Below are 13,726 nucleotides of genomic sequence, written 5' to 3'. Positions count from 1 at the left end.
ATGCTGCAGGTACTTCTCTGGACTTTCCGGTCGTAAATGTCCTGCAGAGATGGTAGAAGCACACTGACGAACTTCTCAGCAGTCTTTACTACTCCACGGTGCACGACTGTGCTGCTCCCATACGACACAGTGATCTCTACTTCTCTTCTCCTCTCTGTGTAGAAGCTCCTGTACAGCTGCCGAGAATCCTCTGTGACATGTCGAATTCTTTCAGTCTCTCTAAAAAATACAGCTGCTGGTGTGCTTTCATGATCAACTGGGTTGTGTTACATTTCCAGGTGAGGTCATCACTGATGCTGACCCACAGGAATTTAAACCTGGTGACCGTCTCCACCTAAGACTCATGGATTTCCAGCGGTTGATGAGGTCTCCTCTCCTTCCTCATGTCTATTATGATCTCCTTCGTCTTATCTGTGCTGAGAGAGAGGTTGTTGTTGTCACACAATACACACCAGACCTCTCCCCCCTATGCCGTTTCGTCACCCCCAGTGATCAGACCAATGACTGTGGTGTCATCCGTAAATTTCAGGATTGTGGTGTCCTTGCGTAAGGCAATACTGTCATAGGTGAACAGTGTGTAGAGCATGAGGCTGAGGACACGTCCCTGTGGGGTTCCAGTGTCCATTATCACATTATTTGAGGTCAGATTTCCAATTCTGTGGCAGTCTGCCAGTGTGTGGGGTTCAGACCGAGGTTGTTTGTTGGCTGTTTATTCCCACAGCACCAAAAGAAAAAAAGAGACAAAGGCCAGTGCAGCTGCTTATCATGAGGTTGGATGAGGACAACATTAAGGTGACCTAAAAAAAAAAGAAAAAAGGTCACTGGGGATTATCAAAAGAATCTGACCAATTGTGTGAAGGGTGAAAGTTTGTCCCCAAAATAGTTCAAAGTTCAAAGATATTTAGATTGCACTATTCATTGAGTATTGTCATCCATGTCAAGCAGAAGTGGGTCAGTGAGTTGAAGGAATGGAGTTATATAACTGTGGGTAATCTTTTTTTGATAGGGGTCTAAAGAGACAGTCAGTTTGTGAGCCAGGATATGATTTGAAAAAGACAGGGATAGATGGTTATTTTATACTGATGCTACGAGACCATTATTTATAATGATAGTGCCTGAGAAGTGAGTGAGATCATCAATAACTCACAAGACAAGGAAGACACAGACAGCAGCAATGTGAGAACATATTTGTAATATTTATTTCAAAGTTTTTACAAAGGCAATTGTGAATCTTTAAAGCTTGTATATTGATAAACATACTTGTTCCTGATGATGTTAGCCCTTTTCACTCTTGACACATAAGGCTAAACTATCTGAAAAAAAAAACAAAAACAGGCCTCAGTTGTTTTGCTTTAACTGCTCACCAGCTTTGAGTTAAACACTGTAACATGGCTCCATTCATGTTCAAATATTATCCTATTGTAGTAATAAATAAAACAACCTCTCAAGATTCTTTAAAACTCCCCAAATCCCACAGAAATACATTGCAAATGATAAATACTGAGAACCCTGTTACATAAAACATGCAGCAGCATGAGTGAATGTAACAGTCTAAACACGGCTGGACTTGAAGTTAGGAAAGGTTAAAGATGTCAGCAGCAAAAGAGGCTTAAAGCTATCATCTTCCCAGTCCATGTGCAAGGGGAGCTCATCAGGTTGCTCCGAGTAAAAAATGAGGGGGTGGGTGGTAGTGTTGGAGTGGGTGGAATGTGTCACTGTTGCTGGGATTTGCGCCAGGCCATTAAGACGCAGCCGCCATGCGGATCCTCTCTGGCGGATACAGCAGAATGTTCTTAGCTGCTTTGATAGTGTTCTTCATGAGCATCGCCACAGTCATGGGTCCCACACCTCCAGGCACTGGAGTGATGAAGCCTGCCTTCTGTCTCACGCCTGAATACGGACAGAAAAAGATCCACGTTAACTGACATCTGAGACACCAAGTAATTTCCCTGCAGAAATGTATAAATGTCCAGCCCTACCTTCAAAATCCACGTCTCCAACCAGTCTGTTCTTTCCACTGACCGGGTCCTGCACTCTGTTTATTCCAACATCAATCACTGCTGCGCCTTCTTTGATCATGTCCGCAGTGATGAGGTTTGGAATCCCTAATAGTTCAGCAACGCAGTACAGTTAGACAACAGAAAACATCTCAATCGACTCGACAGTGATAAGCTTCAGACAGTTCAGTCATAGTCAGATACAGGCAGACAGAAAGTGGCACAAACCTGCAGCAGCCACGATGATATCAGCGATTTTAGTGTGTTGGCAAAGTTGCTCCTTTGGAGTGTAACGGTGAGAAATGGTGACCGTGGCATCACCTGCAACAAAACTATGGTTTAGTATGTATGCTTAACGCTCTCTCCTCATACAGATCTCAGTATCATATGCAGTAAACCCACACATACACCGTGACCTACCCCCAGGCCTCTCGTGACGGCCGTCTGTATGCAGTAACATGGCGATGGGCATGCCCACATTCTTGGAGCGTCCTGCAACCACGACATTCTTCCCAAGAGTAGGAATACCTGAAAGACCAGAATTTTGATATTTATTTTAGACTGTTTGTTCAGCAGCATTTTAACCCTTAGAGCAAGTTAAATGGTCTCTCCTGTTACCTGTGCGTTTAATCATTTCCCAGACTCCCCAGGGAGTGGCGGGGAGCATGGTGGACTGATCCAGGCACATGCGACCCACATTGACTACATGGAAACCGTCCACGTCCTTGGTAGGGGAAACTGCATTACAGACTGTGCGCTCATCGATGTGGTCTGTCAGAAAATAAAGACAACAAAGTTACAGTCAGGACAACTGCACGTCAAACATTGTGTTCAAAAAAACAGACGAGCTTGTAAAAGTTTACAAATGCAACCTATGAGAAAATCCAGACAGACTGACCTGTACTTGCACTCAGATTTAATATTTAACCATGACACAAAGCAGCCTGACTCGCTATACTCATTGTCAGTCTTTCTATTCCGCTGTTCCAGTCTCTCTGTACCTGGCAGAGGCAGTTGGACCAGCAGGCCGTCCACACGATGGTCTGTGTTGAGTTTGTAGATCAGGTCCAATAACTCCTCCTCAGTGATGTCTGAATGCTTGAGAATCGTCTCACTAGAGATTCCTGTGGGAGGTTGAAGTGAGAAAACGGCTTAAAGCGCAAGGAAGCATTTGTTCTTTTGCGTTTTTTAGTGTATGATCATTGTGTTTACATGAGGATTGTGCATGTCTGTCACTTACCAACATCCGCTGCAGCGCGTGTCTTGTTCAGGACGTAGGAGTGGCTGGCTGGGTTGTCTCCTACGAGAATCACACTCAGATGGGGTCTCCTGTGGCCGGCTAAAACCCATTTCTCCACGTCGGCCCGGGCCTCCTCCCGAATCTGCCGTGCTAGTTTCTTTCCTGAGATGACCACCGCCTCCTGTCTGAGAGTTAGTGTAAATGCAGAAACACCCGGGTCAGAGGAAAAATAATCAACACATTACGTATTAACAAACTGTCGTTCTGCTGTTATTCAGACAAAGAAATAAGGGCTCAATTTGTGCAAGGGTGCAACTTATGATTTTCTCAATCAACGTGATCCCCAGCGATTTAAAAAAAAAAAAAAAAAAAAAAAAAAAAAAAAAAAATCACACAAAACAAAGAAAACTGAGCAAATTGTTTCGGATACTTTTCTAAAGCTTTAACCAGCAAAATTTCTGTATTTAACCAAAAATAAAGGGAAAATAAAGTTACATCAAGATAACTGTAAATAACTTTAACATTCCTTCAGCTTAATTATTTGAATAATATGTATAGTACTTTGCTAAATCCACATCTGCTGGACGTAGTCCTTTTGATTGCCTTTGAACAGGGAAACTTTTGACACCAGAAACTTGTAATCAATGTCAAACATTCACCCTGGGCAAGCACCAATTCTAGACTCTAAAATTAGAGGCTGCAGCTCTGCACCTGACTGAGCCATACGTTTTATCAGCACTTGTACTGTAGTGTTACAATGTTTTGAGTCCCAGGGTTGGTGTAAAGAAAAACAAGAGGAAGGAAGAGCATCTTTTATGAGGACTGGTTAATTGTGATGCACGGGATTCGTTATTATGATTATATGGACAGGGTGGAGCCGTCGTGCTGCTTTTTCCAAACAAAAGCTTCAAGATGGTTTTCTGTTATATAACAACAATAACAGAAAGCAGTTAGTTAATAACTGAAGAGTAATGAGCCATCAACAGTGATGTAACAATCCCTTTCATTGTGCCATAACTAATTAAACCTCACAGAAAAGTATCACATCTTTGGGGAAAATGGAGTGAGGCCAAGGGGCTAGTGTACCAGGTCCCAGAGAAAAATGTGTCAGGATTTTAGAGCAGCAAACTGCTCTTTAACCTCCTTTGAATTTAAATACAAAACTGGTCGACTGAGGAAAAAATCTCTCTTTTCAGATGTATGGCCACATATCCGTGATCCACCTCAGAAGGAAGTTGTCTTTTGTAGGGTTTTCTTCTTCTGTTATGTTTTTTTCTGGGGTATTTTATTCTTCTGTATATGTTAGTTAGTTGCTGTGTGCATTTTAAAATAAAGCATGTTAAGTTTATCTGTAATGATTATGTTCTATGTAAATAAAATGACCTTGCTGTTGTCTCAAAATAATATTTTCTACCAGATCTAATTTATGAAGTCTTTAAATTAGAATATATGCGGTAATAAATCATGCACAACGTGTCATGCTTTAGATTATCTATCTTGTGACTCTGGGGCTGCAGATCATGTGCAGACACCACACGAGATTTGGGTTTTTGAGACATTATTTCATTAAATGTATCTCAGTCACGCTGCACTCAGCACGTTTCCAATCAATACCTGCACGGGATGCTGCACAGAGACGTTATCATCCCTTAATTAATACATTTTCAAACATTTTAAATCATTTCATATCATCCAGGGCATAACAGTTACAATGCATATGCATGTTATTTCCCTGTGTAGAGATCAGCCCCTTGGTCTCCAGCTGAAACCTGGCTCCTCAATCCACAGGGTGCAAGCGTTCAGACCGATTTCATCAGCCAGTTTCCTCGCAATGTTACCGGCGTACCGCTAGGGGCGCGCCTAAATGTGACCATCTGCGGACATTTAGTACTAGTACAACACAATCAAACAAAACCACGTAATAACACGCACGGCTTTATTCATGTACACACAATAGTAGACAAGGGTTGGATTTGTATCCAATAATCGCAAACCTATCTTCCCACGGTGGAAAGAGAAGCGCCGAGCACGTCGTAAAAGTGGAACGTGTAATACCATAACACTTCTGGTGAAATGTACCCAGTGAAATCAGGTTTCAGAGCTGCTGGTCGCACTCACCTCAGGGCGGACGTGTGCAGTTTACAGACTTGATGCTGGGAGTGTTGGCACAGTTTCGTGAGAGTCCTGAGCGCTGCCATTCTTGCCGGCTGAGAGAAGCAGGGACACCACGGCCGATTACGATTACGATTACGATTACGAAATACTACCACACCACCACCACCACCACCACCACCCGGGCTGACAGAGAGATGTCTGTGAGGAGGGAAGAGGAGCAGAGAGGCTTTAAAGCCCTGCCCCCTCCACGCATGGTGCCTGCGTCACTGTTATCTGCTGCCACACCTCTACTGCACACATATACATTACTGTAAGTTTCCACTGATATAAACTGGGCCCACCGCAGCGGGGAGGTCTGTCTGACTGACACGGTCTAATACCTAGCAAATATATCTATTTATTACACACACACACACACACACACACACACGTACACAAACGCGCGCGCACACACACACACACACACACAACACGTACACAAACGCGCGCGCACACACACACACCAACATTACACCAGTACAGAAGCAGTATCAGCTAAACATAAAAAAAAGTAAAAGTAGTAATTGTGCAGACAGAATGGTTCATGACAGTTTTTCAACAACACTTTAATGTGCGAGTGAAGTATTAGGTAGATTAAATTAAAATACTATTTAAATAAAATATCAGGGTCTCTGAGTCTGAGTTGATTTGCACCAAGGTAACCTCTAAAGTGTGTGAGAAGTGTACTGATGGATACAAAGTCTTAGATTTGCTAAAAGTTGTAAGGGTATAGCGGTACTTCAGGGAGTGGTAGTAGCTACATGCTGACGGCAGGGGGCGACAGTCTGCCCGCTGAGCTTCTACTGAGAGCCGATAGAGGAAGAATCACCGTGGGTGCAGTTCATGTTAGCCTGAACGTTACTGTTAGCAGGCAGCGCTGATAAGTGATTTCGTTGTGTGTAATTATAAAACAAGTTTCTTTTTACTAAACCAGGATTAAGAGTTGTAACCGAGGCTCTCCAACGACTGTTTCGCCAAGATGAGCTTCCTGTTGTAAGTAAAGTTGGTAGTCGCTTGATAAGTTGCAGCCGGAGCTTGCGGTTAACGTTAGCTACGCTTCTACGAAGTTCCACCAAGGGAAGTAACTATTAAAATAAGACACCGTTACAGAAAACAGGGCAGCTAACTAACAAGTCAGGGTCACATTTAAACCGACCTGTCTTACGTAGGGTTATCATTCGTCGTCGCAACAATATCTGTGAACTGTATTTATTTATAGTTTTCAGCACTGGCCAACTATAACTTTTTAACTGGGTTAGTTACGTGCTAACTTGGCTAGCCTGGTGATAGCTCACATTAGGTTTGCCAACTTATCTTATATTATTACTTTTTACTCAGATAAGATTAGGCGTGGTAATATCAGTCATGATCCACACCTTTGCTGTGTTTACCTCGCGGAGAGGTTATTAAATGCCGAGCGATGAAATTAACTGTTCCGTTGTTTACAGTGACACTGTGATACTGTCGCATTTCCTGTCTCTTAGACCAAGAGGGGCATCACCTTTTACACTTCTTCTACATGACAGATTATACAGTCATTCTTCTGTCACACTACGGTCCAAAACAAGGCTTGAACGTTGACATGAAAAAATGTGGCAGCCAAGCATCAAGTTCATAGATAAGCTTCCTGCAGCTGCTGATTAGATCAGACAGGAAGGATCATCACACGTAAAGGCCCAAGTGGAGCATCTACTCCTACCCAAGCCATTTAAAAATCTCACTGTCTTGTGTACAGACAGTTGCTCAGCTCCACTTATATCTGTGTCTTTGCAGTGGCAGTCGCTCATCTAAGACCTTCAAGCCGAAGAAGAACATCCCGGAGGGCTCCCACCAGTATGAGCTGCTGAAACATGCTGAAGCAACACTGGGCAGTGGGAACCTGAGGCAGGCTGTCATGCTGCCAGAGGGAGAGGATCTCAATGAGTGGATTGCTGTCAACAGTGAGTTGATGATTACAATTGACATATTTATAGGCAACATCACTCAGTACACAAACTACCAACTACCAAGATGAGCATTTGCATCTCTTAGATGTATGAGAATAGCGGTACGGTCATACAAACACACACAGCTGGAACATTGGTAAATTATTCGCAGCAGCATCAAGATTGTTTAGAAAGTAGACATCTTTGGTAACTGCAGACTTACATAAAACTAAAAGTAAGGGCCAGTGTACCTAAAATATGGAATGTTTTGATTTGTGTCTTTTCAATAAGAATAGAAATATTGAGAGAGTTTGTTTAAATGCAGCATATATACAGGATATGTAAAAATGTGGATGTATTCACATCACCAGTTTTTCAGGACAGCATACATATGCATTAGGTTGGGAAAGCAACTGGATGCCTTATTAAATATAATAATTTATGGTTGTAGATAACTCAAATACAGATCATAAACTGTTAAGAGTATTAGTATTATTTCATTATTGTTATAAACATAACAAAAATGGAGAACAAAAAAGGACAATTTACCCTTTCTTTCAGCGGTGGACTTCTTCAACCAGATCAACATGCTGTACGGCACCATCACCGAGTTCTGCACTGAGACCAGCTGCTCTGTGATGTCTGCTGGGCCAAGGTAACAGCAAACAGTGTCCTTGTTATTCATGCAGCTTCTTTTGAGCTCACAACTTCTATTAGGCCCTTTTTTTTTTTTTACAGAAGACATTTTGACATGTCATAGTGGGAAAAGCTATTAAAGGTACTGGTATTTTACATGCTGGTTGACTGTCACATGGTCAAAGTTTACTGGGACACTTGAATAGAACAGAGCCATCATTAATTTTATTAGTAGCACGTGTGTCTACTATGACAAGTCCAAACGTCTGCTGTGAAAAGACCTATTGTACATACACTGCCAGTAAAAAAGTTAGTTAGTTACTTTTTTGATATTTAGTTATTTGTTTTTTTTTTATGTGTACGTTATTTATTCGTTGTAAGCTGGTAACAGCTCAAAAAGTGGTGAAATGTGTCAAAGGAAAAGTTGTGGCTGATCTAAGTGTTTACGTAATTGTAGGAAAGAAGGAACTTCATAGTCAGCTGAGACACAAGATGTGTCACACTAAGCTCAAGTGCTTTAAAGAACATTATAAGCACAAATAACAACAATAATCAATTATAAACGATTTGTGGTTCAAGACACAAGACTTCATAAAAAACACCTGCTATTAAAGGCACAATAAGCATTTATCAGTAATTATGGGGTGTATTAGTTTATTAATAAGCTATGAGAGAGACCTGTTATAGTGTTTGAATAATGATGAATCCTTTTTTAATCCAATCCCCCTAGTAAGTTTCATCCAGTACAATCCTTGTACTGGATGAAACTTACTATCTGATTAAAGTCACTTAGTAAATAACAGTGAAGTTTAAGTAAATTCTGACTAAATTTATGAAATATTTTTGAGGCCTCTTCTCCTTTAGAGAACCGACAGTAGACAGCCATCAGGAAATGAGAGAGAGATGCAACAAAGGCCCCCAGCTTGTATTGAATTAGACTGGACCGAAATTAATTAGAACAACTGAAGTGAAGCTTTGTGACCTCGGGGTTTCTATTACATTACATTGAAGTCAGAATCACACTCGCTATAGAGTGTAGTTGATGAAACAGAATTTGACCTTTAGGCTAGGATTTGGAAATAATGTGAATAAAAGAACAAAGCCATAGAGCCAGATTTTTAATGTTTGAGACGGTTTAAGTAAATGAAATGTATGATCTGAATGTCACATGAGGAAAACAGGAATTAAACTTTGCATGTGGTCCCTTTAGAAACTGTTTAGTTAGAATCTAGATTTGGCACTTCCTCAATCCTCTCTCCTGCCAAGACTGTGTACAGTCTGTAATCAGGAGGAAGAGACCGGGGTTTACTTCCTGTTGACATAGAGGCCAGCGACGATATGACTGTAAATACTTTTGCATTTCCCACTCCTGCTCTGTTTTTTAGATTATATACTACCGAATGATGTTTTCATATACTTACGGAAAGGCAGAATGAGTGCATGTATATTTTAACTAATGAATTAATTCAGTAATGTGTGAGAGGTGGCAATTAATTGTGCTCATTCTCTGTAGATATGAGTATCACTGGGCTGACGGCACCAATATTAAGAAGCCCATCAAATGCTCTGCGCCCAAGTACATCGACTACCTGATGACCTGGGTGCAGGATCAGTTGGATGATGAGACACTTTTCCCCTCCAAGATTGGTGAGTTTTGATTCTTGCCGATACAGATTTTTTATTTTTAGCAATTTAAGCTTTTAGTGATGATATTGATTGTAGTTTTTAGCATGTTATCATCATGAATTGAGAAACTTTTCTGTGCCTTTTAGCATTTTTTTTCTAAAAGTCTCTTATGTTGTGATATGGGTGAGTAATAGCCATTCGGGGTGTATTTTTCCAGAGTACTTACTGTAAAATCAGTGTTTGACTTTTTTTGATTTAGTTGTCTCTACTTTGACATTTTACATATGCAATGAAGAATGTGTAGTCAATAAGCTGACTTTCAGCTCTAATAGTGTCTGATGTTGTTCACATCCCGAACAGTGTAGGCCTTACAGCTGGTTTTATGCATAGTCAGCTAATTTTAGAACAGTGAAGCAGGACAGCAACCATAAACATACAGACAAGGCAAAGCAGTGTAATTTTATTTCCAGTCACCTGATTTCAGTTCAACTGATCATGTGTTTCACATGAAGGCCAGACTGGCTGCAGTCATTCTCCGATCTAGGGTTCAAAGAGTTGAGGTTCACAATAAGACATGCTCTTCTCTTGACATTACCATTTTCCAACTCTGTCGTACAGGAGTTCCCTTTCCCAAGAACTTCATGTCTGTGGCCAAAACCATCCTGAAGCGTCTGTTCAGGGTTTACGCTCACATCTACCATCAACATTTTGACTCTGTGATGCAGCTGCAGGAGGAGGCCCATCTCAACACCTCCTTCAAGCACTTCATTTTCTTTGTTCAGGTGAGATCTCACAACAATATACAATAAGCACTGATGTGCATCTAAAGCCCCCCATTCAGACATATAGTGGAATCCATATACAGTGGGCTCCAAAAAACCTGAGACCCCTTTCCCAGATGTTGTTTGAAAAGTCCTGAGTCATTTTTCTTTAAAAATTGCTCTGGCAATCTGTCTGCGGAGGAAGCTGTAACATTTCTGTAATATTTTCAATAAGGGTGAAGTGTGAATTTAAACAGTCACACAGATGAAAGCATCAACAAGATAATGACAACCAAACCAGTCAAACTGGGACTGATTGCTGCAACGGTACCATCATGTTTGAATAGTCAGCATATATCTTTTCCATAACAGAGACCTACTGTATGCATGAAAGCCAAAAACCATTATTCTACACAATATCTCTCTACATAATATGTAACATTATGTAGAGAGCCCTTCAGCAGCTCGTAGAGCTCTGCATCTCAGATAAGCCAGTATTGGCTCCACGGTCAGACTCAGAAAAGAAATTCAGCTTTGGACCTATCCGCTGGGTCAGGCCCACAAGAATGACACAAATGGAGCCTGTGAAAACTCAATATTCATAGATGTTTTGATGATCCACCAGCTAATCGGGATTTGAGCTGGTAGTCCCCATGGCCAGTCCTCCTGTGCTCTGTCTTAACCTCTATCTTTGTTAGTGGCAAAAAACGGTTTCAATAGCGGGGGAAATTCTGGAAGGTCGCTTTCACCTGAACACTGCACTGTGCACAACGCAGTGTCTGGTCGTTCACTGTGTGTCTTTATAAATGCGAGGAGGGCCAACATTTATAACAATTTGTTTGTTTTTTGTCTTGTAGGAGTTCAACCTTATCGACAGGCGAGAGCTTGCTCCTCTGCAGGACTTGATTGAGAAGCTTGGATCTAAGGACAGATAGACATTTCATCACATATCTCATTTTTTTTAACAGTTTCCTTTTCTCCTTTGTCCCTCTTTGTGACCTCTGCTACCTCTATGACTTCTAGTCTCAACTCTTCAAATCTGTGCCTTCTTCCTTTCATTTCCTGAATGTTTGTACTTTATTTTTCCTTTTATTCCTTCTGTTGTCTTTTTATGCTGTCTTTGAGCCTTTTTCCATTTTGCCACTCTAGATCTAAAATAGTGTAGTGTAGTAAAAATATTTTTCACAGGACTGTGTGGTTAACGACTCTGTAAGAGCAACCTACTGAATTTTATATTGGACCAAGGACATTTGGAAGTTAAAATGAAAACCAGCTTTTTTTCCTAAAACTTTTTAGTTATTGATAGATAGGCTATTTTCTTTTTTTTAACTTTTAGCTATTGCAATTGCATTGACTGACCAAATATCCCAATCTTAGATTTTTTTTTAAATGTCTGTCATTAGTGTACAATGCAGAGTAACAGGAAAGATGGCAAGAAAAGTAGTGACATGAAACAGGTCTTGGGTGGATTTTTCACCCATGACAATACAAGGGTGGAAGGTGTTTTCAGTCTAACATGAAGGCAGGCAGAAAAATGCATAGCATATAGCTCTGTGTCACAAGCTGGTTGATACAGTGAATGTGATATCCCTCATATGTTAACATGCTTCCGATTGATATGCTCTTCGACACAATTACGTGTTGTGTGAGATGTCTTTGTTCTTGCCCCACAAAAAGGCCACCACTAGCTACATTATAGGTATTTCAATTTGGTCATGCAATATTGTTTTTTGCACATTTTTTGGCTATTTTCTTAATTAAAATAGTAAAATACGAGATAAAGTGCTTACAATGATGTTTTTAATCTGCTTTATAGTTATATTAATAGCCACTTAAAACTAGTATAATGACTTTATATTGGAGTTGTATAGTAGAAATAATCCTATCAACAGCAAAAGTAGCCTAATGTGAATTTTTAGTTTTACTGTCATTTCAGTTCATTTCTGTGGTGCCGATTAATTGTGGAACTCTTCGTGTTTGTTCTTTCAATGCTGGTACTTTTTTTTTTTACCAAATATTTTTCCCCTGGATTGGAAAATGGAATAATAACTATTGCACCTGTGAACGATAAGGATGAGTGACCTGAGATGTATGTAGTTTTTCGACGAGAGAAGCCTTCATTACTCTTGGTGCATGTATAATTATCATGGTCATTTCCTCTGCTTAACTCAGGCTCCAACAGCAGGGCTGTTTGTATTGCCATCCTTTTAAAAACAGATGCAGCTAGTATTTCTGATTAATGTCTTGTTTGGCAAAGATTGAACAAGGGAATTGGTCCATAACCTATTTCATGTTGTGTCTAAATTCATATCAGACAATCATGTAAGCAATTAAGAGCTGTTAGATTCCTTGAAAGCATCACCAGGAACCAGCCAATGGGTCTAGATGCAGTAGAGTATTCATTTTTAAAATTACCACTTTGTAAGAAACACTGTTCCCAAGCGTTGTTGAAAGTTGTTCAATAATGTAAAAAAATATGTGTAATTCACTGATTTATCTACTTTTAGGCCCTCATGTTGCTTGGTAAAAAAATCAAGCCAGCATCAATTATGTTACTCATTTATGGGCATATCAATATATTTTGCAGGACTGATTTATTTTACAGACTTTATTTGAATATATAATTAGTACTTTCTTTCAGTCTACTCACGTTTTTGAAATGTATTGCTTTTTCTCACAATTTTGTTTTTAAACATGTGGCATGGAGTTACATTTCATATTACATCATAAAATAAATTGTTGATTCAACCTTTTTAAATAAGGAACAAGGGCTCGGAAATGAATTAAAAGTTTTATATATTTACGATAATGGTCCAATCATTGTGTGGTCATTTTGACTTGGAGGAGGTGCAAGGATGTAAAGTATATACTGCGTCCAAACATTTGCTGTAAATAATATCAGTGTTTTATCTGAACAAAACTGTGCCTTACAAAAATGAAAATGTCTGACATTGACAGTATTGGTAGATCAAAAACTCAATAAACACTGAAAGGACAACACGCTGTGTTGATTTTCATTTTGTGTATACTGAATGTCTGGAAGACTCTGCAGCCTTGTGCGATAGAGATTTATGGATCAATAGTGAAGAATTAATTTTTACAACCCCTGAGTTTCCTTTTGCAAAATAAATGAATAAATAAATAATAATAATAGCATTGATACCTTGTTTTTGAAGCCTGTTTAAATAAATATTTTATATTTGTATTATATGCTGAATGGACATCGGTACAAAAGAATGCAAACTTCTTGTGATGATTAACATTTGTGAAAAATGCATGTGATTGGCCAAAATTTCAATTGATAGGGTTACTTCTGTGATTATCGACAACAAATAGTATAGTAACCGTCTTTATAGTCCTTATAATACATGTATTTGTGAATAATCG

General features: G+C 39.9%; 2 protein-coding genes across 2 annotated transcripts; one reads left to right on the top strand and one right to left on the bottom strand.

Annotated features, from left to right (window-relative positions):
• Positions 1-1,177: 1,177 nt before the first annotated feature.
• Positions 1,178-5,522, bottom strand: mthfd2 (methylenetetrahydrofolate dehydrogenase (NADP+ dependent) 2, methenyltetrahydrofolate cyclohydrolase). The gene is made up of 8 exons (XM_023410687.2): positions 5,356-5,522; positions 3,238-3,422; positions 2,999-3,121; positions 2,616-2,768; positions 2,418-2,525; positions 2,226-2,318; positions 1,980-2,105; positions 1,178-1,890 (listed from the first exon to the last, which is right to left on the bottom strand). The coding sequence occupies exons 1-8, from the start codon at positions 5,433-5,435 to the stop codon at positions 1,742-1,744; spliced, it is 1,017 nt and encodes a 338-aa protein (XP_023266455.1). The 5' UTR covers positions 5,436-5,522; the 3' UTR covers positions 1,178-1,741.
• A 682-nt stretch (positions 5,523-6,204) lies between these two features.
• Positions 6,205-13,337, top strand: mob1a (MOB kinase activator 1A). The gene is made up of 6 exons (XM_023410691.2): positions 6,205-6,384; positions 7,165-7,331; positions 7,878-7,971; positions 9,466-9,599; positions 10,197-10,360; positions 11,197-13,337. The coding sequence occupies exons 1-6, from the start codon at positions 6,371-6,373 to the stop codon at positions 11,272-11,274; spliced, it is 651 nt and encodes a 216-aa protein (XP_023266459.1). The 5' UTR covers positions 6,205-6,370; the 3' UTR covers positions 11,275-13,337.
• Positions 13,338-13,726: the final 389 nt, after the last annotated feature.

This window comes from Seriola lalandi, unplaced genomic scaffold, assembly GCF_002814215.2.
Source record: "Seriola lalandi dorsalis isolate HSWRI2012SDOR001 ecotype SW California unplaced genomic scaffold, Sedor1 jcf7180002054427, whole genome shotgun sequence".
Lineage (NCBI taxonomy): Eukaryota > Metazoa > Chordata > Actinopteri > Carangiformes > Carangidae > Seriola > Seriola lalandi.
This window is presented reverse-complemented; position numbering and strand designations above follow the sequence as displayed.

Coding starts and splice junctions, on each gene's coding strand:
- mthfd2 (XM_023410687.2), bottom strand. CDS start 5,435: ATGGCAGCGCTCAGGACTCTCACGAAACTGTGCCAACACTCCCAGCAT. Junction 2,769..2,998: donor GGTCCAACTGCCTCTGCCAG/GTACAGAGAGAC, acceptor ATTTTCTGACAG/ACCACATCGATGAGCGCACA. Junction 2,526..2,615: donor GGAAATGATTAAACGCACAG/GTAACAGGAGAG, acceptor CTGGTCTTTCAG/GTATTCCTACTCTTGGGAAG.
- mob1a (XM_023410691.2), top strand. Junction 7,972..9,465: donor GTGATGTCTGCTGGGCCAAG/GTAACAGCAAAC, acceptor CATTCTCTGTAG/ATATGAGTATCACTGGGCTG. Junction 10,361..11,196: donor ACTTCATTTTCTTTGTTCAG/GTGAGATCTCAC, acceptor TTTGTCTTGTAG/GAGTTCAACCTTATCGACAG.